We start from the raw sequence: 27,429 nt of genomic DNA on the forward strand, positions 1-27,429 counted from the left end.
GTCATGATATCAAAAAACTGATGGCACATAGTAGCATCTGAAAGAATTAAGGGAACCCCAGTTTTGCAAAACAGAAAACACATGTAGAAAAATAAGAATGATATATTAATTAGAGTTCCTTGCCAACTTAAAGTTCTCATCATTGTCTGGTTTACGTATCAGTAAGATTATGACTCAAAAAAATGGTGCTGGTAAACTAGATTACCCTTTAAAAGAAACAATCGAGGTAAGGAAAGTGCATCTAGAGAAGAATTCATGTGTCAAGCAGAAAAAAAGAGAAGAAATTTTAGAAAATAAAAAAATAAAATAAAATAAAGCATGAAATAATGGATCTGAAAAGGAAAAAAAACAGAGGCAACATAGTCAAAGGGCATGTGATATAGACACACACATATACATATGTGTTAATTTTCTTCATAAGAATGAATCTATGAGGGGAGAAAAAAGTGTTGATGTGTCTTAAATTTTAGTGATATCTATCTATGTTTTGGGAATAATTTATTTGTATTTTCTTATATTTTTTCTAGGAAATATTTGATATACATCCTATAGAGTTTTTATTTGTGAAGAACTTTGCTAGTTTCTCTATAAGTAGGTTTGCTAACTTATTAGTGATGTACTTTTAGATTACATAGTGAAATTCTTTCTTACTAGTCTTGCCCATTGATGTAGGCACATTTCTGAATCACGTAAAATACTTGTGTTCTTTTCTTTATATTTTTATTTTGGTGTGATTGTGTATGCTTTAGGGATTAATTTTCTCCAACAAGTAGCATCAGAGCTAGGTTTTAGTTGGGTTAGCGAGAAAAAGCATATCAGTCAGTGAGAAAAAAAAATTAAATTAAATCTGGTTTTTTTCTACTTACTTGAAGAAGGTGAACCGTGCAGAGAGGGTGAAACAGTAGACATTGCGGCTTGAACGGTCGAAATGGTTTGTGCTCATATCCGTTCAACCAAATCGATGAGGGAAAAAGCTGGATTATGCGAGTGGCGACCGGTGAAATCAGACATGAAACAAAGAAGCTTGGATGTGCAGCGACTCACATAAAGAAAACCATCTTGCTCGAATAAGAGGGGCAGAGAAGAGAAACTGAAGGCAGATCTGCGACGTCTGTTCCCTATTTGTACGCGAAACTAGAGCTATAGAAGGAGAACGTGCGCCAGAGAAGATGAACCAGTGCGGTGGCACCCAGTTCGTATGAGACCCGATTTTCAGCAATCTCTACGTGCTTTCAGTGCGTTTTCACCAGATTCGTGCCAGATCTATCGAGTCGCACGTTTCTATGCATTTTTTGGTGGTAAGAGGTCGTCGGCAGCTACGCGTGACATCTCCGGCGACTGCCCATGTGACAACATATGGAGGAGCGTGTGGCGGCGCGTGGAGGAGCATGGTGGCACGTGAAGGCGTGTGCTATGTTTCAATGGTTCCGTTCAGTAGTTTTATATGCATTAGTGACTCCTTGTGAATGTTTTTTACGTTCTGATAGTGTTTTTGTTCTCTCTATTTAGTTTTTTGGTGCATAGTCTAGGGATTCGAGATGACATTCATAAAGTATAAGATAAAAAAGTTTGATGGTGGTAAGAGTTTCAGTCTGTAAAAGATTAGAATGAGATTGTCCCTAATACTGCAAGGTTTGTGGGGGGTAATTGAAGAAAGATATCCAAAGGGTATGAGAGAGTTGGAAAAGGCAAGTATGCATGATAGAGCTTTATGTGCGATTTTTATGAGTGTCGATAACAATGTTTTACGAGAGATTGTTGAAAAGATTTCAGCTTCAGCTGCGTGAAAGAAATTGAAGAGTTGTACTCTGTAAAATCGCTGACGAATTATCTTTATTTGAAGAAAAAGCTGTATAATTTCAAAATGAGTGAAGGTATAACCATTAAATAGCACATTGATGAGTTTAATTCTTTAATTATGGACCTGAATAACATAGATATTAAGATTGAAAATGAAGATCAAACATTGATTGTTTTGTGTTCATTACCATCTTCTTATGAGACTTTTATTGATACTCTACTGTATGAGAAAGCTAATATTTTACTAGATGATGTTAGCAATGTACTAAAATCGAAAGAATTACAAAAGAACTTTATTGAGTATAGAACAAAAGGGGAAGGTTTGGTAAACAAGGGAAAGACACAGAGAATGAGCAAATCAAAATCTAGAGGTAAAAGGGAAAACTATTTTGAGTGTGGGGAGAAGAGTCATTTTAGGAGAGATTGTCCTATACTAAAGAGAGGAAAGGAGTAGGAGAGTTCTACTAATATAGTCGACAGAGATAATTCTGATGATAGTGATAATAGCAGTGTTGGGGTAATTTTATCTGTGAATTCGGATAATATAAAGAACTTATGAATTCTTGATTCTGGTGCTACGTTCCACACGTGTCTACATAGCCATTGGTTTGCTACTTACAAGCAGATAAGTGGTACCATATATGTGAGAGATGACAGTTCATTATCTGTAGCTGAGATTAGTAATATCAGATTAAGAATGTTTAGTAGTATCATCAGAACTATTGAGTGTTGGTATGTTATTCAGATGAAGAGGAATATGATTTCTCTTTGTACATTGGTGACTCAGGGTTATAAATATCATGCAGAGAATGGTACTCTTAAAGTATGTAAAAGATTCAAGGTACTCATAAAAGGCAGTTTAGAATCTAAATTATATATTCTTCAAGGAAATGTAGTTTCAGGAGAAGCTACTGTAGCATTAGGAAACAGTAATCAGAATCAATTGTGGCATCTATGTTTGGGTCACATGAGTGACAAATGCTTATCTGTTTTGAGCATGTGAAGTTTGTTGAATGGGTATAAAGAAGGAGTTTTAGGTTTTTGTGAACATTGTGTGTTTGACAAGCAGACCAGAGTAAAGTTCAATAAAAAGGCAGTGCACAAGACTAAAGGTAAGTTGGATTATGTTCATTTTGAGTTATGGAGTCCATACAGAGTTGTCTCCAAGAGTGGTGCTAAATACTTTATGACATTGATTGATGATTACTCTAAGAAGGTATGAGTGTATTTTCTGAAATCCAAGGAAGAGGCATTTTTAACATTTGTCAGATGGAAGACCATGATTGAGAAGCACACAGAGAAGAAGATCAAGTATCTTAGGACTGACAATGGGTTAGAATTTTACAATCATGAGTGGTATTGTAGAATGCATGAGTAGATTGCTTTGTCATAGGGCACGAAACATGTTGTCTCATTCATGTGTGGGATAGGAATTTTGGGCTAAAACTGTGAATACTGTTAGTTTATTAGTAAATAGATCTCCATCCACAACTATTGAGAGTAAAACTCCTTTTGAGATATGGTCTGTGTCACATACTGATTACTCTCAGTTGAGAGTGTTTAGTTGTCCTACTTATGCTCATGTTAGGGATGGTAAGCTTGAACTAAGGGCAAAGAAGTGCATATTTCTAGGGTATGCACATAGAGTGAAAGGCTATAAGTTGTGGTGTAGTAATCCAAAGTCTCTAAGGTTGATTATCAGTAGAGATGTAACATTTAATGAGTCTGCTTCATTAGATAGTTAAAAGGAGAAGACAATAGCAGAATTAGATCACGGTGTCAGAGAACAAGTAGAATTAGAAGTTCAGTCTAATGGTCTAAAGAATGAAGTGTATGATCTTAATAAAAAATGTGATAGCGCACCTGATCAACAACAACCATATAGTATTGCAACAGGTAGGAAGAGAAGATAGATTAGACAACCACATAGGTATGAGAATCTGGTTGCATGTAACTTGTCAGTTGCGGGACCAATTGATTTGCAGGAATCAAGGAGTTCAGATGCTGATCAAATGATTGGTATTGTGTGTGAAGAACTTGATGGTCTATGTCACTTTGTTCAGGGATCAGATAGCAAGTTTAGGTGTGGCCTAAACTTAGTTGTAGTGTGTGATACTCAATAGCACCCCAGTGGGGACATATTGGCAAGACGGTGCGACAAGATGGTTAACTGTTTTGATGATAGAGGAAATTCAAGCCAAAGGGAAGATTTGTTGATGTGTCTTGAATTTTGGCGATATTTATCTATATTTTGGGGATAATTTATTTGGATTTTCTTTATATTTATCCTGAAAAATATTTGATGTATATCTTATAGAGTTTTTATTTGTGAAAAACTCTGCTAGTTTCTCTATAAATATAATTGCTAACTTATTAGTGATGAACTCTCAGATTATATTATAGAATTCTTTCTTACCAGTAGGCACACTGCCGAACCATATAAAATACTTGTATTTTTTTCTTTATGCTTTTACTTTGGTGTGATTGTGCATGCTTTAGGGATTAATTTTCTCCAGCAAAAAGGAATTAAACGGAATTAACCAATGGTGATTGTAATTGAAAGATAAAAAACATGGGTTTGGTTTAATAATGGAGTATTTAACGTAGCAACTTCTGGAACTGAAGACAAAAAGAAAAGAAGTAGAAGACAAAACGTATTTCTCAAACAATAATAAAGTTGCCTTTTAAGTTTTTGAAAAGATAAAAATAAAAGAAACAGACAAAAAAATTAAAATTTAAAAATCAGTCAGTAGGAGGATAAGATTGGGGCTACTAACTAAAAGGTCCACAAAGTTGTTTCACAGCACCTAGAAAATGAATGTGCGGCTCTCCAGTCCACTTCAGGAGAGGTCTCATAATGGTGGAGGCAGCTAGAGGACCGCCAGCTTCCTCCTCCTCCTATTGCGAATCCTCATCATCAATATAGAAGAACAAAATCAAGGTCATCATTTCGGGATTTGATAACTGGAGTTGCAGGCACCATGGTTTCTTGCAGAAAAAGCAATTTGTTTGAATCACCATGATCTAGCTGGTCACGACGACCATCACGAAGCTTTCTGTAACAACTATTGCTAACCTCACGAGGACTCTCCTTAACAAAAATCTCTTACCCTTCGTCCTTCATCCCCGCACGAATCATGTCAACATTTCGATTAGTACCCATCATTTTTTCTTCTACCCTATTATCAAACATGAACCCAGGAACCAACCCAGAGAAACTGTTTTGCAATGGGACCCGATATATATAGATCCTAAGGAAACAGGAAAGAAGGGTCACACGAGAAATATCATGGGGGCGAGTAGTGAGACTAAAACATGGAGGAAGAGAGAAGAAGCCAAAAAGAAACTCAACGGATATTTTTTATATGTATCTGAGAAGGTGGAGAGTGAGATATACTCACATATCAGGATAAAAACGAAAAGGAAACCGACGAAACAAGCCAGTGAAGCTGCTGCTATGGTTACTTGGAGACTAACTAACTCAACTCTGGATCAAGGGATTAATTAACCTTTCGCTTTCTTTGCGATTTGTATATAGTAATAGGACTAAGGTTAAGTTGCACCCATAATTGTTCTTGTTCTACATGTATACACTATTGCTTCATCAGTACGTATTTGCAGTGCGACAATGAAAAATAATTGGTGGATTTGTGGCAATTTGTGTAAATATTTGATAATTGGGGGGTAACTAAATATGAATTTGGAGAATGGAAGGCGGTATAATTGTACTGTGGATTGGTTTATTTCTGAATTGTCCTGTAGCCAACGCACACAAGAGGAGCTTTTTGTTCCAGTCTATTTTATTGTTTCATTGCCTTTTCCTCTATAGCACCTTACACCAACAAATAGGAAGAAGATTAAAAAAATAATAATACGAGTATGTGTATATACATATTATGTATACAAACACAAGTATGTATTTGGTAAGTAAATGAATATGATTTGTATTTATGCTTTTGAATCATAGTTCTTAAAATTAAATTGAACTAATGGGTCCTATTGGATTTGGCTGTATGATCAAAACAGTCAAAGGACTCAGTTAAATAAAGATATTAAATAAGTATTAAATTTAACATAACATTTTATAATTTTTATATCAATAATGTTTATAATTTTTGTAATAGTTTATCTATATATTTTATAATATTAATTTTTTAATACTAATAAACTAGTTATTAGATAAATATATAGACAACCGATAATTTTATTATTAATAGACATCTTAACTATTTTAAAGATTATAAATGATTATATTTTTTTATGGTTATTGATTGTCATTAATTATTCGTATCAAAATTATTGAATTTGATTTAATGTTATCAGAATTCCTATAACAAATAATCATTACTGGTTAGTTGTAAATGACATAAGAGCACACACTAATTCAATAAATTCTAAGATAATATAATATCAAAATTATGATAGGCAATTTTAGTAAATATTAATAAAAATTAATAATTTAAATAATCCAAATATTTATAACTTTAAACTTGGTAAATAAATGTATGATTGTAATTTGTGACCGTAATAAAATTATGATAATATAAATATTTATTCAAATGAGATAGTTTAAACTTTTATTTTAGAATGTGGTACCATGCAATTAACATAAATTTTTTTTAACTCTAATCTTTATAAAGTTTTGCACTTGAAACAATTAATGTAAAAATTTAGTTGAAATATTGTTCCAAATAAGAAATATTTTACAATTTAAATTAATAATTAAAAATGATAATTTAGATGACTATTACAATTTTTTAATACGAAATACTTATTTTTGTTTAATTGATAAATCTTAATTATTGATTAACTAATATATAAAAAAAAGTAATGACATTTAACTAGATTTAATATTATTTATATATTAATTGGACAAACTCACTTTCTATTCTCACATATTAAATAAAAAAATTAACAAAAATAACAAAATTAATTGCACATTAAATTGATTTAGAATTTTATAATATTTAAATTGTATTTAATTCTTATTCCATAAAATTTAAAATTTGAAGTAATTGACATACTCCTTATACATGAAAATATAAAGATATATAAATATAGATAAGAAATAAACTTCCTTTTCCGCGCGTGGTGGTATAGACGTATAGTGGCAGTGCGTTTGGACAACCGCCTCCAGCTGTTCTTTTATTTATTTATTTATTTATTTATATATGTCAAACTAGCCGTTGCCAATTCGTAACATCCGCTCCGCTCCCTTCTCTTCTCTCTCAGTTTCCCTTTCCAGTTCTTCTCTTTCGCTCTCTCTGCCTAATCTTTGTCTTTTTAACTAATTCAAGTTCTTGATTTCTTTGCTGTGCTTGAGTAATTTGTAAAAATAGTGTAGAGAGTGTAAAGATGTTCACGGAGGGTTCAGATGAAAATGCAATCAACTGGATCAAGAAGGGGACGGATACGGATCAAGAACCCTGCATTAGATCTCCCTTTAACAAGAATCTACCTCTTGATACATTTCTGAAATCTTCTCTTTCCTACAATACTCCCACTGCTTTCATGGCTCCTCATGGGCTGCCACCATTGAGATTCCACTTTGCCTTCTTAACTCCTCACAGCCTTGCGGCTTCTTGCCTCGATGATGAAGACAAGAGAGTGATGATTCAGTTTCTGATGGTGCCCGTGGTAGCTTCTCTGTGCGTAAAGAAGAGGAGGAGGAGGTTTTGGGACCTAGACAGGATAATGATGAAGAGGAGGTTCTTGGTAACAAGTATAGGTCAAAGTTAAATGGAGGGTTCTTGAAGGAAAAGAATTTGAGGATTGAGATCCCTGGCAGTAACAGAAGATTAACAGATGGCGAGTTGGGGATGAGGAAATTTGCCATCAAGAATTTGTTCCCAGGTGGTAGCGCTCGGCTTGGAGAAGGAGTTCAATCACCCAATGCCCAGTTAAGAATTTTGGTATCTTTCTACACTTTATAAGGAAAAAGATACATGGATTTTTTTATAGACGTTAAAATTTGACTCATGAACTACTGCAGTTGGTGATCAATAGTGTAAAATAACAGAGTTGCCATATATATAATACGTATATATATACATTATATTATCATTTGGTGTCCAATTTATTATTTAGTCTGTAAAACATTCCTTCCCAGACAAATAAGATCTTGAACACCCTGATCTTATACTATGAATTGTAAAGATGGGAATTGCCCTCATCTTAACCTTGTTATCCAATCAATCCTTGAAAAGGATTGTGCTAAAAGTGTTGGTTTTTATGACAAGTATGACATTGGTAGTAATTTTATAGGGATCTTGAATTCTTGGCTTACTTAAAAGTAGAAGATCTTGGTGTTGAATTGAAATTGATGTTTCCTATAGAACTATATCAATCTTTTAAAAGCTTTATTTTTAAGATAATTCATTGTGCTGGAAATTGATGAGTTGTACAGGTTACTCCTGTCGACTCTAAAAGCATTCATGTAGAGGTAGAACATATGGGTACACCAAGTGCACCACCTATAATTGAGACTGAAAGAGAAGTGAAGAGCTTTGCAGAAGTTGAGCAACATGAAGTAAGAATTTCCAAGGAGAGAGAATCAGAATTTGATGGTAGGAAAGAATGTTCAGCAGATGATAGCAAGATGCAAGCTTTAAAAGACACTGGTAGCGAGAGGTGACAGTTGGCTCTTTTTCTTCCGTGCTCAGTACAGTGCACAGTTAGCACCTTTTGTTTATGACTTGCCATTAATTCCAGGCGTTTAAGTTTATTGAATTGGCCTTTTGCAGTACAAAAAGTACCACAATTGAAGGAGGAGTGCAAATCCATTATTAGCAAAGCTGCCTGGATCATTCACCTTGCTACAATACAAGGTGTATTATGCATCTGAAATTCAATTTGCACTAGTCGACCCACTTTTATAGTCTGATTTTATTTTACTAGAGCATGATACGGTTACCACAAGTGAAAATCTGATGTTTACCAGTGCTCATTGTTTCTCAGTGCTAATTTAACCGGCTTAAACTGGTAGATCCTGAATGTAATTTTGCTTCTCAGTGCTAATTTAAACGGTTTAAACTGGTATACCTTGAATGTATTTTATGAAGAAAATTTCTTGATAACCTTCTTCTGCGAAGTGCCTTTGGGTAGGTTGTCTGATGCTTACCTGCTTATGAAATTCATTGAACTTGTATGGCTAGGTTAAGTCTAAACGGTGGTCTCTCATATTCTTATATAGATTACACAAATTTTTGTTCCAACCTCGAGGCATGCAAATGACAGAATTGAGGACTGGTAAGCATTCAGAACAAATGTGCGCAGCGACAGGAAAGAAGGTGGTTGGAAAAATAAGAGTGGAAGGTAAGACATTTTTGTGCGATAGTGGTTATCTCAAGTATCAATCATTTATACATTTATGGACACCTGTTGTAATTATTTCTCTTTATAACTAAGTTTCTTGCTTGAAAATTGGTTTGGATATATATGTTTGCATGTACTTAGATCTAGTATACATATATTTAGATTTGGTTTAAAATTAATTAGGAAAAGGGATTAAAATGTCATAAAGTTCACTCATGCTTTCAATTACTATTGGATTATTTCAGTGAGGAAACTTCGAATAATACCCAGGTGGAAACTTAGGAGCACTCATTCATTACGAGGTGCAATGAACATACAAGAGTGAGCAGAATATGTTCAATATGTTTCTTCACTAGTGAAAACTGAGATGAATTCTCTTAAACTAGCCTCCTTGTCTGTGAAGACAGTAGATTCAGAAGGTTTGTTTTATTATCTACAAATACGTTTAAAAGTTCAACCATAATGTTGCTGTGCTTTTGTTTTGGAGATGGTAATAAAAAGCTATGATCATTAAAATTCTGTAACAACTTAGCAATAGTCCATCTGTGTAGCTTTCTTACTACAACTCCATATGATATAAAAAAGATTATGACAATCTTGTATATCCCTGAAAGCATGCATGGGTTGATCATTCCCAGTATTACTTGTATGGACTGCATACTTCTTTTGGGGTTTTGTTGGTACTGACTTTTATGGCTGACAAAATAATCTTTTCATTTTTGCAGATTTCGATTAAAACATGATACATTGGGAGATAAAAGATTACGAGTAAATATCTTATTGATAGTATTTAGATTCGATATTTTTATGACTTAGAAGAGTGAATCTTAAGATTTTGAGATCATAGGAATCACGCATATGTTTGGAAGAGCTAAACCATTATGTTGATTTGAGAACAAGCTTTATGAGAAAATAAAGTTGTCGAAACTATATTATCACTCTATTAAGGACTGGTTCAAAGTATAAAAATAGACAACACGATTGTAAGAATTATCTTCCCATTTAAGAATCAAAGAGGAGGTATGTTATCATCTATTGAAGATTATAATCAAATCATATTCCTAAAATAGCTTCCTAAACAAAGTAAAATAATACCCTCAAAACCTTCGAGATAAGAATAGACAAGTGTATTGGGGAACATGACCAAACCTGTCAGGCATTGAACCAACATAAGGAAATATATGCCAATTGAGATTGAGTTGAATAAGTTGGCATCCTTAAAAATAGAAGAAGACATCTTTATCCATTATGTTAACTCCCTGAGAAAGATAAACCCTTGGAAACATGTCTGGATAGTAGAAAGGCAAAAGATAACTGTCAATTGTAATTGCTCATGGGAATATATAAATTTTAGAAAGGTAAAAGATAGCATCTCTCTCTTTCTCCCTCTCTCCCACTTTTTCTCTCACTCTTACTCTCTCTCTCTCTATCTCTATCCCTCTCTCTCACTCTCTCTTTCCCTCTCTCTCTTTCTCTCTCCCTTTTTCTCTATCTCTCTCTCTCCTTTTCTCTCTCTCCCTCTCCCTCTCTCTCCCCTTCTCTCTCGTTCTCTCTCTCCCTCACTCCCTCTATCCTCTCTCTCTGTTTATCTCTATCCCTCTCTCTCCCATTCCCTTCTCTCTCTCAATCTCTATCTATCTCTATCCCTCTCTCCCTCTCTCTATCTCTCTATCTCTCTCTCTCTCTTTCCCCCTCTCTTTGTAGAAATTTAGGAAAAAATGTTTACTTTATTTTCACTATATTTTTGGTGTTACAAATGACTCATATATATACAATAATTCCTAAGTGCAAGTAAGAAAACTTCTCTTATAATAGCAATTCTGAATAATTATAAAAAATTAATAGTAAGAGTTATAGGAAAAAATATTACATTATTTAGGCAACCAAATATTCATGTCAACACTCCCCCTCAAGTTAGTGTGAAAATATCATACATGTCCAACTTGTATATCAAGTTCTGAAGAATTTTATTGTAAACTCCTTTAATGAAAATATCTGCCACTTAATTGCTACAAGATATATTATATAAGCATAAGGATCCATAAACCACTTTTTCTTTTATGAAGTGACGGTCAATCTCAATGTATTTCGTTTGTTCATTTTGAACTGGATTTTGGGTAATATTAATGGTTGTTTCATTATCATAAAACAATGATAGACTTCCTTCTTTAAATAATTTTAATTCATTCATTAGCTTCTGGAACTATAATAATTCACATATCAATTGAGTCATTACTCTATATTCTGCTTTAGCACTAAAATGGGCAACCACATTCTACTTCTTGCTTTTCCATGTAACAAAGTTGCCACCAACGAATGTATAGTAACCAGTAGTTGACCTTTTATCATCTGGAGATCCAGTCCAATCGACATCTATAAATGCTTCAATCTTAAGGTGACCCTTTTTAGAGAAGAGTAAACCTTTTTCTGGTGCAGATTTCAGATATTGTAATATTCGAAAGACAGCATGTAAATGAGTTTCGCGAGAATCATGCATGTACTGACTCACCAGACTAATTACATAAATTTTATCTGGTCTAGTATGTGAGAGATAAATGAATCTTCCAACCAATCTCTGATATCTTCCTATGTCAACTGATGTACCACTACCAGTTTGTAGTATGTGATTACTTTCAATAGGGGATTCTACTGGCTTGCAATCCATCATTCCAATTTCTTCTAATAAGTTTAAAATATACTTTCTTTGAAAAATGAAAATTTCTTTATTAGATATGGCAACCTCAATTCTCAAGAAGTACTGCAATTTTCTTAAATCCTTAATTTCAAATTCTCGAGCAAGAAGTCCCTTTAGTTGAACCATATCTTTTGTATCATTTTCAGTCACTACAATATCATCTTACATAAACAATGAGAAGAGTGATCCTACCCTCACAATGTTTGATGAACAGAGTATGATCAACATTGCTTTACTGATATCTGAAAGAGATTATAACTCTTCTGAACCTTTCAAACTATGCTCTTGGAGACTGTTTTAATCCATACAATGCCTTCTTTAATTTGCAGACCTTCTCGTATATTCTTTCATCTCCGAATCCAGGTGAAATTTTCATAGATACATCTTCCTTTAAGTTCCCATGGAGGAAGACATTTTTTACATTAAACTGGTATAAATTCCAATCAAGATTAGCAACACATAATAGTAATATTCTGATTATGGTCATTTTTATGACAGGTGCGAAGGTTCCTTGATAGTCAACTTCATAGGTCTGAGTATGCTCTTTAACTACTAGTCTAGTTTTGTATCTTTCAATCGACCCATATACTTTTTTGTATTTTACAGTGAACATCCATTTGCAACCAACCATCTTCTTTTCTTGTAGGGTTGAAACAAGTTCTCATGTTTCATTTTTTGCCAATACTTTCATTTCTTCAATCATTCCTTCCATTTGGATCTCCTAGAGCTTCTTTCTAATCCTGTGAAATAGACACGGAGGAAATATATAAGACAAAAACTTTGTAGGAGGGAGATAGAGAGTAATAAGAGATAAATTTAGACATAAAATATTTATTACAAGTTCTGACTCCTTTTCTAAGAGAAATGAGTTTATTAAATAATTCACAAGGCAAAAATGACTCACCAGTATCTTTACGAATTGAAAAAGATTTTTGACCTGAGATAGACTGCATGATGGTTTTTTCTATCTTATCTCTCCTTGAATACCTCTTCAAGTTTGGTTTATCCAGTCATCCACATTTTTTTCTTGAATATGATATTCTGTCATAAAATTCTCCCCCTGAATATGACTGTCAAGAGTGACCAAACTGGGCATCACCTTTTCTATTTCACTCTTTCCCTAAAGAAGTATTTGGGTAGAGTTGAAGTGTGGTTCAGATTCTCTAAAAATAACATGCATAGTCACAAATTATTTTCTAGATGGCGGATGATAACACTTGTAACTCTTTTGAGTAGCAGAATATCCAACAAATATACATTTGAGAGATCTAAGTTCTAGTTTACCCACATTTCTAGCATGAATAAAGCAAATATATCCAAACACTTTGGGGGCAACAATATAGGAATTTGTACCTTATAAAACTTCTAGAGGACTTCTAAAATTAAGAACTCATAAATGCATTCTATTGATAAGATAAGCAACTGAGAGAACAGCATCTCTCCAATAATTTTTAGGTAGATTCATGGTGAACATTAGTGATCGAGTAACCTTCATTATGTGTTTATTTTTTCTTTTAGCAACCTCATTATGTTCATTGGTGTTGACACAACGTGTCTAGTGAATTATCCCATTAGACTCTAAGTAGGTGTAGAATCTATCATCCATATATTCTGTATCATCGTCTGCTTTTAAAATTTTAATTTGAGCATCAAACTGTGTACATACCATTTTATAAAATGACTGAAAGTATAGGAACACATCACTTTTAGTTTTCAACAGATAAATTTATGTTAATCTACTACAGCAGTCAATGAAAATAATAAATCATTTATGACTAGATAAAGATGTATTTTGAGTAGATTCCTAAACATCAGAATGAATGGTCATAAAAGGAGTAGTACTTCTATGGTTACTCACATGACATGAACTCTTATGTTTAACTAACTCACATACATCATAATAGTTGATGAAGGGTAACCCGAACTTGGAACCAACAATCTCTTTACTCCTGTCACTATCAAGGATGTCAAAATTGCTACAAGCTGGAACCAGATCTATTGAACAGCAAAAACAGCTCCAAAAATAGCTCAAATTGGCTCCAAAAAATGACTCATATTAGCTTGGAAGCGGTTCACCTCAACAACGCACTTAGGCTCCAGAAACAGATGTTATTTGCATGCCAAAGGAGGGTAAATCGCGACCATGCATGGCTGGGAGGACAACAATCACACACAGCCACACGAATCCCAGAAAATTGATCAGGTCAGGCGGCAAAGTCGGATCTGCAATGCTATTCATGTGCGAACTAGTGTCTTGCGTGAACGGAGTAGCTCAAAACATGAACTAGAGAAGGAAGTAGCATGAATAGCTGCAAGTAGATGGATCAGAATGCAAAGTAGAGGGTTGCATGTGAAATGCCATGTGAACCACTATAGGCGGACAAAGCAAGTAGAGGGCTGTGCACGAAGGAGCAGATGGTACGCAAACCAGATGAGTTGAGAACGCGAACCAGAGAGCTACGCACGAAATGTCGTTTGAACTGCTGAAGTCCGGTGGAGCAGGTAGGTTGGGTAGGCAGAGATAGTCACTAGAGTAAGGCAGCTAGTCGCCTGGTGAGACTATCCCTCTGTTTTGGGTGGCTAATGAAAAGATTTTAGGGTTTTGATACAAACCCTAAAAATGTACCATAAAATACCCTTAGTTTGCTCTTATACCATGTAGAAATTTAGGAAAAAATATTTATTTTATTTTCACTATGTTTTTTGTGTTACAAATGACTTATATATATATATATACAAAAATTCTTAAGTACAAATAAGAAAATTTTTCTTACAATAGGGATTTTGAATAATAATAAAAAATTAATAGTAAGAGCCATATAGGAAAAATATCACATTATAGGCAACCGAATATTCATATCAACACTCACTCTCCCTCCCTCTCCCTCTCCCTCTCCCTCTCCCTCTCCCTCTCTCTCTCTCTCTCTCTCTCTCTCTCACTCTCTCTCTCCCTTTTTTCCCCTCTCTCTCTCACACTCTCTCTCCCTCTTTCTCCCTTGCTCTCACTCACTCTTTCTCTCTCTCTCTCTCTCTCTCTCTCTCTCTCTCCCCCCTTTATCCCTCTCTTTTTTTCTCCCTCTCCCTCTTTCCCTCTCTCCATCCCCCCTCTCTCTGTCTCTCTCCCTCTCTCCTCTCTCTTTCTCTCTATGTCTCTCCCTCTCTCTCTCTCTTTCTCTCTCCTTGTCTCTCTTTCTCTTTCTCTGTCTCTCCCTCTCCCTATCTCTCTCTCTCTCTTTCTCTCTCGTTGTCTCTCATTCTCTCTCTCTCCCGTTCTCTCTCTCTCCTTATCTCTCCCTCCCTCTCTTGCTATCTCTTCATCTCTCTCTACCTCTCTTTCTGTCTCTTGCTTTGTCCCTCTCTCTCTTTTTCTCTCTCTCTCTCTCTCTCTATTTCTCTCTCTATCTTTCTCCCCCTCTCTCCCTCTCTCTTCCCCTCTCTCCCTCTCTCTGTCTCTCTTTTTCTCTGTCTCTATCTCTCTCTCTCTTCCTCCTCTTTTTCCCTCTCCATTTCTCTCTCTCAATCTGATGCAGAATCTAGGATCAACTAACATGATCAACAACCTCGCATATAACATCAGTATTCAGAATCACAAAACTCTCAAACAAACCCTGCATACTTGACTTACAATTAACATGTGAATGTTAATCAAGATAATTGGGATGGTTTGAATTGATTAAAAATGCCACAAGTATGAATTTGATAAGTTAAAAATCAATTTGAAAGAAAATTGATAAAACACTACAAGAATTTACCTTAATAAGTTAAATCAATTCTTATTCAACAATAAGGTTGAAGAAACTTAATTAGTTGAAAACTATAACTTCATAATTTTATTATTCTCATACTTGAATACTTACAATGGAGATTTGATGACCTATTTATAGGTTAGGCCATGTGTATAAAAGGTAATAAAATCTCCTAATTTAAAATTGTAATTACATAAAAAATTGATTAAAATTAAAGTTTAAATTTTAATTAGGATAGATATGGTCTTCTCTTTTTATTAGAAAAGATTATGAGTGATTTAGGAAATTAATTAAGATTAAAGTCTAAATTCCTAAATGGGATTGATATGGTTTTTCCTATTTATTAAAAGAGATTATGAGTAATTTAAAATGAAGATTTATTATAATTCAAGGCTGGCCATGAAGGCTCCCTTGATAGCAGCCCATAATTTCTTTTCCCCCTTTTCTTGGTTGATTCTCTCTTTAAAGGATAAGATTTTTTTTTCCCCTTTCCTTGCTCACATCACCATCTCTTACTCTCTCTGTCTCTCTCTCACTCTCTCTCTCCCCCACCCTCTCTCTCTCTCTCCCCCTCCCTCCCTCCCTCTCTCTCTCTCTCCCTCCCTCTCTCTCCTTCTCTCTCTCTGTTTTTCTCGCTCTCTTTATAAATATCTCTTCCTCTCTCTCTCTCTCTCTCTTTCTCTCTCTCTCTTTCTCTCTCTTTCTCTCTCTCTCTCTCTCTCTCTCTTTCTCTCTCTCTCTCTCTCTTTCTCCCTTCCTCTCTCTCCCTCTCTCCTTACGGTCATGGAAGCTTTTAGTAGATAGATAGGTAGGGGTGGTGAACTTAATCTTCTGAGGTATATCCGTGGGTATGGAGGAGTCCATGGTGAAGGTGTCCCATCTCTTCTTTGCGAATGATGCCCTTATCTTTTGTGAACCTGACTTGTCTTCCTTGCTACATTTAAGGTATATTTTATCAAGTTTTCAGTTGGTGTCCAGTTTGAGAATCAACATGGAAAAAATAGCAATGGTCAGAATTGGTGATAGGAGGGATGAGCTGGGTTTGGCGGAGGTTCCGGGATGCAAGTTTAATTCGCTACCAATAAAATATCTTGGGCTTCCTCTTGGTGTAAAATATAAATATGCTAGCACTTGGGAACCCGTTGTTAACATGTTTGAGAAGAGGTTAGTAGGCTGGAAGAAGAATTTTTTATCTAAAGGGGGGAGGCTAACTTTCCATATTAACTATTTTGATGAATGTTGTGAATAAACTTGAAAGGATCCAATGCAATTTCCTTTGGGTTGATGATGAGGGGAATATGAGTTATCATTTGGTGAGATGGAGTGAGGCGAAGAAACCTTTAGTGGAGGGGGATATTTGCCTTAAATCTATTGTGGCAACGAATTATGCACTCTAAAGCAAATATGGTTGTGGAGGTTTGGTAATAAGGATGGAAAATTATGGAGGAGGGTGGTGGAGGTGAGGTGAGGGAATTGGGAAAGGGATGGGGGAAGAAGGGGAAAATATAAACCATATGGGATGAGTCTTTTGAAGAAAAATTAGTAGGGGAGAAGTGCATTTTTGAATTGTGTCGGTTGGCAGATTAGGAATGGGAGGGGGATTTGTTTTTGGCAGGATGAATGGTTGGGTGAGGATAGGTTTCCAAACATTTACTCCATTGCTAAAGAGAGAAAATGTTTGAGGGTGGGGAAAGGGGGGGGTTGGAATGTGAGTGTTAAAAGAGATATGAAGGTTCAGATAGGGAAGTGGATGAATATTGCAATTTGCTTGGCTGTTTGACCAATATTAAGCTGACAGAAAGTGAGGACAGTAGGATTTGGAAGCTTGACAAGCAGAAGGGCTTCTCGGTAAAGTCATATTACAAATTCTTTTGCAAGAAAGGGGATAATGTTTTGCTGTCAGCACCATATAGGCAGATATGGAGTCAAAAGCTCCTCTTAGGAAGCTGCTAAAGGAAGTATCCTTACTACTGATATATTGAAAAGGATAAACAACATGTGCTGAGGAATCATGCAATCATCTCTTACTTTATTCTATTGCCCGTTTGTTTATAATATTTGGATGACAGTCTATGGGATGCTAGGGTTAAATTGGATCAGTGCAAACATTGTTGGCAAAGAGTTATAGGCTTGTTCAGGTATATGCAAAAAGAATAGACAATTGTTCCTAATTCCACTTTCTATTTTTTAGGTTGTGTGGAAGGAAAGAAATATGAGAGTTTTTGAGAACATAGAAACTGAATTTGTAAAAATTAGAGATAGATGGGTTAATACTTTTGGTTCAATATTATTGGGTCATGACATGAAAGATTGGAACGATATTAGAATGGTCATCAACCACTTGACTGAGATATAAATCTATTTTGTATACAAGCGGTACCTTCTTGGTACTATTATTCATAATAATATTTCTCTTTTATTTCAAAAAAATGTATAGTTTATAATTTTCAGATATGACTTTTTGAGGCAAATAAATTATAAGTATCTTTACCTGCTCCCATCACTTGGGAAGGGTTTCTGAGGGTGTTCAACACTGAATATTTTCCTACATGACTTCGACATCAGAAGGAGTTGGAATTTAAGCAGCTAACTCAAGGAAACTTGTCAGTAGTTTAGTATGCTTGGAAGTTTACGGAATTGACTTGCTTTGCTCCAGCAATTATGACTGATGAAGGACAGAGGGCAAGGAAGTTCCAATAGGGGCTACGCCCAGAAATTAAAGATTCTCTTGCAGTTTTAGAACTGAGTACTTATGATGAAGTCTTGGCAAAAGTAGAGATAGTGGAAAACAGACTTAGGGTTTCATCATCAGGAGCAGGAAATTCTAGACCTTCTGTACCTCCGAGAAGGCCAACTCCAGTGTTTGGTTCACAAGATAAAAGGCTTAGAATGACAATAAAAATATCTCCTAGATCACCATCAGTACCTAGTAAGGTGCCGACCTATCATACTTGCGAGAAGAATCATGGCAATCAGTTGTGCCATCATGTCACTCGATCCTGTTTTAAATGTGGTAGTCGATAACATATGATTCGTAATTGCCTGCTCATATAGGAACAGATGAAAGCTCCAAAATGGGGACGAGTGTATACCCTTACTGCATTAGATGTTGAAGCGAATCCAAATGTTGTCCAATGTATGTATTTTGTCTCTAAAAATTTAGCTAAGGTATTAATAGATCCTGGTTCAACACACTCATTCGTTTCACACATTTTAGCACCACGATTGAGTGTTACCCCTATTTACTTGAAGAATATTTTAATGATATCCACACCAAGTACGAATGTATTACTTTCTGATGTTATATATAAAAATTGTAAAATAGAGATAGCTAGGAGGGAACTAAAGATAGACCTAATACTTTTAGATATTGGAGATTTTGATGTAATTATAGGGATGGACTAGTTAATAGCTTATTATGCGAACCCAGACTGTCGTAATAAGAAGGTTATATTTAATATCCCTAATGAAGAAACTTTTACTTCGTAATAAGATGGTGTTATTAATATTATGTTATTATTTAAGTTATACAAATTATTAAACCTAACGTGTGGAGATTGACGTGCTAGGTACTAAAAACAAAGAGATTAGTTTATGATGTATTGGTAGTTCGAGAATATCCATATGTATTTTCTGACGAACTTCTAAGGTTACCTCCTAATCGCGAAATAGAATTCTCTATTGACCTACAACCAGGTACTCAACCTATTTCTATTACTCCTTATAGACTAGTAAGAGCTGAAATAGAAGACTTAAAGAAATAATTAATAGAACTCTGAGGAAAAGGATTTATCCACTCTAGTGTCTCTCCTTGGGGTACTCCTGGGATATTCACAAAAGAAGAAAAATAAAACTAAATGAACGTGCATTGATTATAGAGAACTCAACCAAGTCACTATCAAGATCAAATATCACTAAGGATTGATGATATTTTTGATCAATTGCAAGGGGTCTAAGTCTTTTCCAAGATTGATTTATGATCCGGTTACCATTAGGTGAAAATTAAACCTGAAGATATCCTAAAGACTACTTTTAAAACCATATATGGTTACTATGAGTTCTTAGTCTTACCTTTTAGGTCGACAAATGCACCATCAGTATTTATGGATATGATGAATCAAATATTTGAACTCTAACTAGATTAGTTCGTCATTGTATTTATTGATGATATATTGATTTATTCAAATAGTCAAGAATAACATGCAGAACACTTGAGACATATTCTAGAAGCCCTTAGGAAAGAGAAGTTATATGCAAAATGGATTAAATGTGCATTCTGACTCGAATAGATTGCCTTTATAAGTCACGTGGTTTCCAAGGATAGAATATCCGTAGATTCGACAAAAATTGAGCCTATTATGGGATTGGAACATCCTACCAATGTGAAAAGTGTCCATAAATTTCTAGGTATGGCTGAGTACTACCATTGATTCGTGAAGGAATTTTCTAAGATCGCAAAACCCCTTACCCAACTTATTAAGAAAGAATCTAAGTTTGAATGGATTACGAACTGTGAGAATAGTTTTAGAGAACTTAAAAATTGACTGGTGATCGCTCCAGTATTAGCCTTACCAAGTGGATTAAGAGGTTATGCAATATACATTGATGCATCAGGTCAGGGTTTAGGATGCGTCATAATGCAATATCGTAGAGTCATTGCATATGGGTCAAGACAATTGAAGAACCATGAGTGAAATTACCTAACTCATGACTTGGAATTAGCTGCAATTGTATACACTCTTAAGATCTGACGTCATTATCTGTATGAAAAAATGTTTTGGATTTATACTGACCAAAATAGTCTTAAATATCTCTTCACGTAGAGAAAATTGAACATGCGCCAACGTAGATGGATGGATCTTAAGGACTATGATTACAAAATATCCTACCATCTAGGAAAAGAAAATATAGTGGTTGATGCATTGAGTCACAGGACTTCCGGTATGATAGCAAAACTAATAGCTTATGAATGGAAAACTCTAAAAACATTACAAGAGTTACAGTTGGGCATTCAGAAATGGATAATGTATACAGCCAGCTTAAAAATCGAGACAGTATTGATTTAGAAAGTTAAATATGCTAAAGAAGTTGACTCTGCTATAGGGATCTTGAGGAAAGAAATAGAACAAGGTCTATGACCTGGCTTCAGAGTTCATGATGATGGGTTGCTTCGATTCAGATGAAGACTATTCATTTATGATGACCCAAACTTGAAGAGACTCGTCCTAGAGGAAGCACATAACTCTAGATTTACCATATACCCAAACATCACCAAGATGTATCAAAACTTGCAACCTCGATATTGATGGAATATAATGAAGAAAAATATCTCTGAATTTGTTAATAAATGTCTTACCTGTAATAAGATCAAGACTGAACATCAAAAGTCAGGGGGATTACTCCGACCCCTATAAATTCCAAAATAGAAGTAGGACCTTGTGATGGGTTGCCTAGGACCAAGTTGAACCATGATACTATATGAGTGATAGTGGACAAATTAATGAAGTTAGCTCATTTTTTGTCAGTAAAAGCTGCAGACCCTTTAGACAAACTTGTCAGGCTATATATTAAAGAAGTGATCAGACTTTATGGCATTCTGGTGTCAGTAGTTTCAGATCAAGATGCTCGTTTCACCTCTAGATTTTAGACGAATCTTCAGCAGGCTCTAGGCACCACATTATTTTTCAGTATGGCATTTCACCTACAAACAGATGGCCAAACGGATAGAACCATCCATACATTAAAAGACATGCTTAGGGCTTGTGTACTAGAGATGGGAGGAAATTGGAATGACCATCTACCACTAATCGAATTTGCTTATAATAACAATTATTAGTCCAATATTGGTGTACCTCCGTATGAAACACTGTGTGGCAGAACTTGTAGATCTCCTATATGTTGGGAAGAGATTGGAGACAAGAAATTAATTAGACTTGAATTAGTCGAAGAAACTACTTTAAATATTGTCCTAATTAAGAAAAATCTTCAAATAGCACAAAGTAGACAAAAAAGTTACACAGACAACCGTAGAAAGGGGTTATAATGTGAGACAAGGGACCATGTGTTCTTAAAAGTGTCACCAATGAAGGGCATTATGAGATTTGGGAAGAAAGGAAAATTAAGCCCTCGTTTCATTGGACCGTTCGAAATATTAGAAAGAGTTGGGACTACTGCTTACCGACTGGCATTGCCACCGGAGTTAGCTAATATCCATTATGTGTTTCATGTATGCATGCTACACAAGTATCACCATAATCCATCTCATGTACTTCAGTATGAAGATATTCCTACCGAGAAAGACATGTCCTATCAAGAGGTACCCATAGGCATATTGGATAGACAAGAGCGAGTATTAAGGAACAAGACTATTCCAATGGTCAAAGTACTCTAGCAACATCATTCACTAGCAGAAGCTACTTGGGAAACTAAAGACTTGATACAAGCTCGATATCCTTACTTACTTTAAAGATGTATCAAATTTGGAGGACCAAATTTTTATAAGGATTGGAGAATTGTAATATCCGGTCCCTAAAATAAAAAGGTGCAAATAAATAAATTAAATTAGGACTTAAGGTTTAAATAAAGGACATTTTCATAGTTAGGGAGTTTTTATAAATTTTAAGGACCTAAACGAAAACGTGTGGGAAAAAAAGGAGCAAAAACATAATTAAATAAGAATGGAAGGGGGCAAAACGAGTCAGGAGATGGATGGTCCTGATCGCACCGTCTGAGGGATCCAACGACTTGAAATTTCATTCCATTAAGTGGTCCAGATTGAATCTTGCAAGACCAGATGACTAGGGAAATGGGTATTTAAAGAAACAATTAGGGTTTTCTCCTTCATTCAGCAAATGAGAGCTGAAATGAGAGAGGAGGAGAGGAGTTGATCGGGTGAGAGAGGAGGCCAAGATTGAGGAAGGGTCGGGTTGAGAACGAGAAGAGAACACCAAGTGAGAGTGAGAGACGAGCAAGGAAACCCAAATGAGAGAAGGAAACGCGGTTAAAGAGGAAGAAAGGGGTGTCGTAGAGATTGAAAATCGAAGGGAAGGAAAGGGAATTGCAGCCGGGAAACACCATGTTGCTAACGAATTATGAGGCCGTGTTGCACACAACGTCGGTGTATAAAAATTGACAAGTTTCATCCTTTCTATTTCTTATGAGATTCTCTTTTCCTATTTCACACTAATCGGCACGTAGGTGTGAAATCAATCATCACACCTTTGAAACAAACAAGGAGGGCTCTCGGGGAACTAAGGAGACCATCCTCCGGAAGGTAAGAGTTGAACTAGAGGCTGTTTGGGTTTTTGGGGCACCACACCCAAATCAAGTTCGTTCTTTTTCCTCTTTCAGTGTGAGTTCTTGACGAAAATGGGTATTCATGTATGTGTGTGTAGATTTCGGGAGTTAAGTTGCTCACCTCGCCATGGTGAGTGTGACGGTCCTCTTGGAAAAATTGAAAATCATCTCCAGTGGTGTAAGTTAGGAAACGTGAAGTTATTTGGCCTTCACAGCACTAAACCAAATCCGGTAACCTTCCTTTTCCTTCCTCGTTGTTGAGTTTTGGTGAACACGGATGCTAATACATATGTATGTGTATATATATAGATTTTTGGAACCAAATCGTCCACACCTATGTAAGGAGCTGAAGTGGTGGTTCACAAAATACCAAAGAACGAGATTGTCGTGGTAATTACCTAAAACGACCACTGTTAGTAGTTTTTCTAGGGTTTAATTCATTTTTGTCAATTAAATCTAATTATGCTTATGTATGGTGATTCTAGGCCATTGATCAAGTGGAGTACAATCTATTGAGGGACATTGGTAAGTATTTCCTTATTTCAACTTGGATTGGGATTTTGAAAGCCTATGCATGTGTATTCTTGAATTTTTGTGTGTTTTAATATAGAACAGATACTAATTTGATTCTTTGATGAAGAACAGAACATGGACCTATGACAAGTGAACCCTAACTTGTTTGGAAATTATGGGGAGATGGAATTCAGAAAAATCAAGGATTGATAAATGTTTGAATTTATGATAAGAAATAAAATTATAAGTGAAAAAAAACCACCAATAAAGTGAAAGGTTGAGAAAAAAAAATAACATAAGAAAATAAATAAAAGTAGAAGTGAATTAATTATGGTTATTAAATGATTAACTTAAATAATATTAAAAGAAAAATAGAATAAAAGGGAAGTAAATAAGAAATCGAAAAAGGAGCTCATGTGAGTGACTAGTGTATGGACCCTAAATACTTTCTCGTTTAGTCTTAGTCGAGGAGGGGAATGTATGTGAGTGGCTGAAGTTCAGCGGGTATGGTGAACCTGCATATAGATAGAGTTTGAAACCTAGTCTAGACGTGGGTAGGTATTTGTGAGCGTGGGTCACCTAGCAAACGTAAGTACTGTGGCCAATGTGAGATTTTGTGCGTGTGCTATCCATGCAATGGAGGGATCCATTTTGTCTCTCCTCAACGATGACATAAATAGCATCGCGCGATAAAATCCTATAGATGACTTTTTGAGTATATATATTTTCTTTCGAGTGTATGTGATGATACTTTGATGCTATAAATGATACTAAAGTGTAATTAAGAAATCTGATCAGAAACAAGTGAAATCAGAAGGTCCGAAATAATTGTGTTTAATAAGTAAATTCAAGTTTAGAAAATGGTCAAAATTATAAATAAATTTTGTGTTGAAAATATTACCACTGCATATGCCACATGGTGTGTATTTTGCATGATGTCTAATCTGGGTTTGAAAGAACGAAAATACTTATTGAGTTGGTGAAACTCATTAAATTTTACCCTAATATTTTTTAGAGGAGAAGAGTCAGAATCGTTGTCGGACGAGTAGAATTTGTGAAAATATTTCAGTTCATGAATATTTTGTTCATATTCTAGAAATTTCGTTTTTTTTTTGTTAAACTCTAAATTTTGACCTTATGTTCTTTATATATAACCCCTGTATGTATCACATGGGCTGTTAGATTTTATGTTAAATTTTTTAACTGTGTATATGCATGTTTTGTGGGCCATTGTTCGATGAATGGTATAAGTAGTTTTACGCCTCATTATTGGGTCTGGGATGTGACAGTACCACTTTAAAAATTTAATAAATACTCCTTTTGGAAAAGTTCTTTAAACATTTTTATTACTTTTTTATCTTTAAAAATAAATCAGGCAAAATGTTACCGAAGATCAATGATATTTTTAGCAAAAGTATTTTGGACTGATTAATATAAGTAACTAAAATATTAATCAAATAAATTAAAAATGGACAAAAAGTATAGTCCTACAAGACAAATCCGAGCCCAACACATACTGAAGTATGCTAATGTTTGAACTTTTTTAAAGAAATATGAACTTAAAATACCTAATTTTAATACTGATTAGACTAAACGTATAGTAAAATTATGATGTTTCATATTATTTTTGGCAAAATAATAATAATTGTTTTTAAAAAAGTACATGCTACTATTTTTAAATTTTGAAGTACCATTTTAAAATTTTAATAAATATTCATTTTAACTTTTTAACAATATTTTTATTGTTTTCTTACTCTTTAAAAACTAATATAGCAAAATACTACAATAGATGAATGATATTTTCACAAAAAATATTTGAACTTTTTTATAAATTTGAACTTGATATACCTGTTTAATAATAAACAGATTAAAAAGTAGTAAAATTATGATAATTTATATTATCTTTGTCAAAATAGTTTTTTTTTTTTCAACTTAAAAAGTACATGCTATGATTTCTAAATTTTGGAATACCATTTTAAAATTTTAATAAATACTAATTCAAAAAAAAAAATTTGAACATTTAAACACTTTCTTATCGTTTTAAAATAAATATGATAAAATGTTACAAACTACCAATAATATTTTTAGTAAAAAATCTTTTGAACAAATTAATATAAAGTAATTAAAATATTAATCAAATAAATTAAAAATGAACAAAAGGTATAGTCTTCAGGTCTTGAGACTTGACAAGTCCGAGCCTAACACATTATAGAACAGACTTATTTTTGAATTTTTTTTTTAAATTTGAACTTGATATAATTGTTTATAATAAAATATATTAAAGTTACAGTAATATTTCATATTATTTTTAATAAAATAATTATTTAAAAAAAATAAAAAAGCACATGTTATTATTTCTAAATTTTACAGTACCATTTTAAAATGTTACAAGAGACCAATGATAGTTTCAGCAAAAGAATGATAGTTCTACCGTCCACTTGAATAACTCTTTCAGATTTTCTTTTCCTAATTTATTTTAAAAAATATTTTCTTTTCCTAATAATAATTATTTCAAGTTAATTTGCAATAAATTTAATAGGAATCTAAGACCATTAAAACATTATAATAAAACTCCTTAACCAATAAAATTCAAAACATATGGCCAGCACTCTTAATTATATAACTAGAGCAATCACAAAGTTTTTAAAACTTTTACACGGCTCATACTTATGGACTCGCTAAAATTTCCTCTTCAATTTAGATATTCCCACCAAATTCAGATTGGTTCGGATCGTCGAGGGGAGTATCCTGGTTTAACATCATCTCTATGTTCTCCCAATTCAGATAGATATCTAAATGGTCCTCCTCCACAGCTTGCACTTCTTGCTCCTCATCTGCTGCTGCTGCAGGGAGATTTGCAGACTCCGGCAATGGAGCACTTGCTGAATTTTCTATTGGAATCACTGTGTTTTCAGCTGCAACATAAACTGAGTTCTAATGTGTAAAATTATAATTACCATAGTGATTATCTGCGAAGCTAACTGGTAACTGACATGCACTTGCTGAATTTTCCATTAGAGTCACTATGTTTCTAGCTGTAACATAACCTGAGTTCTGATGTGCAAAATTATAATTACATGGGTGATTATCTAAGAAGCCAGCTTGCATGTTGAAATTTGCTGGCACTAGAAATGAACTTGCTGCATTTTCCTTTGGAGTTCTATTATTTCCTGTTGCAACAAAAAGTGAGCTTTGAGGTCCAAGATTATTAGCAGGATGATTATCTGAAATGCCAAGCTGTGGTTGGACAGGCACCATTGTCTTATATGGAGGGTATGGAGCATATCCATGATAACATAAAGGACAAGTCAAGAATGAACCAGTCTATTGGTTTTGGTAGATAATGGAAGCATTAACTGTTGGTAAAGGACCTGGCAAGAAACATTGAACTCCATGGTTCGCAGTTGGTATCCCATGATTTTGAGGAAGTTGGCTTTCTAGTTTTTGTTGAGTACTCTCCAATGCCATGTTTAGGTGGTGCTTCTTGACACCTCATCATATAACTCTCAGCCTGTAAAGGTCATTGTTTTATGCCAAAAAGAAAAAAATAACTACTTTTATTCTTTTTAGAATCAAGTAGTCAGATTAAACATTGTCAAGCAATGAGGTTCCAGACTTGTAATTGGCCTTTTGAATTGCAATGTGCAATTATCGTATTTCCACAAATTTTTTCTCGAAATATTCCAAGAATGAAGTCTGCTGATTATGAGAAACTGAAGAACTTTCTTTTCATAAAAGAATGCAGTATAACACAGTCTATAACAGATAAATGAAGTTACCTCAGCTTGCAAGAGCCATTCTTCTTGTCTCTTTCCCTTTTGTCGAGGTCTGTAAGGTCTTTTGGCTTTTGGTTTCCTAATACGCCCACAACAATAAGGAGACAATATAGTGAGTAAAAGTTATTAGATGGATACTAAAAAAGGAGACTCTTAGACCTTCTAATTATCTCTATTCAACAAGAAAATCTCCAAAAGGAGAATGGGATCTCGTCTTACAAATTTCTCTGGGATGAAGCAGCAGCAGGACTTGGAGAAGCACCGGGCCTAGGGATCAAGGGAGCACCAA

The 27,429-nt window shown here is 34.6% G+C and overlaps 1 protein-coding gene and 1 long non-coding RNA gene across 5 annotated transcripts; both read left to right on the forward strand.

Moving 5' to 3' along the window:
* Positions 1-6,991: 6,991 nt before the first annotated feature.
* On the forward strand, positions 6,992-14,732 carry LOC110826266 (uncharacterized). Of its 4 annotated transcripts, none has more exons than XR_015817778.1 (6): positions 6,992-7,712; positions 8,207-8,430; positions 8,544-8,627; positions 8,993-9,114; positions 9,360-9,533; positions 9,840-14,732. XR_015817778.1 is itself a non-coding variant. In XM_088215772.1 (3 exons), exons 1-3 carry the CDS (start codon positions 7,620-7,622, stop codon positions 8,587-8,589), a joined length of 363 nt encoding a protein of 120 aa, XP_088071898.1. In that variant the 5' UTR covers positions 6,992-7,619; the 3' UTR covers positions 8,590-8,890. The 4 variants fall into 4 exon arrangements, 1 of the variants encoding a protein (XP_088071898.1); XR_015817780.1 differs by having other exon boundaries at positions 6,992-7,699; XR_015817779.1 differs by lacking the exon at positions 9,840-14,732 and having other exon boundaries at positions 9,360-9,727.
* A 2,445-nt stretch (positions 14,733-17,177) lies between these two features.
* LOC148266695 (uncharacterized) lies at positions 17,178-24,584 on the forward strand. The gene is made up of 3 exons (XR_015817781.1): positions 17,178-23,082; positions 23,161-23,241; positions 23,337-24,584. It is a non-coding gene; the product is annotated as an uncharacterized LOC148266695 (long non-coding RNA).
* The last annotated feature ends 2,845 nt before the right edge of the window (positions 24,585-27,429 follow it).

Source organism: Carica papaya, chromosome 3, assembly GCF_054855325.1.
Source record: "Carica papaya isolate Zhongbai chromosome 3, ASM5485532v1, whole genome shotgun sequence".
In the NCBI taxonomy this organism is placed as follows: Eukaryota; Viridiplantae; Streptophyta; class Magnoliopsida; order Brassicales; family Caricaceae; genus Carica; species Carica papaya.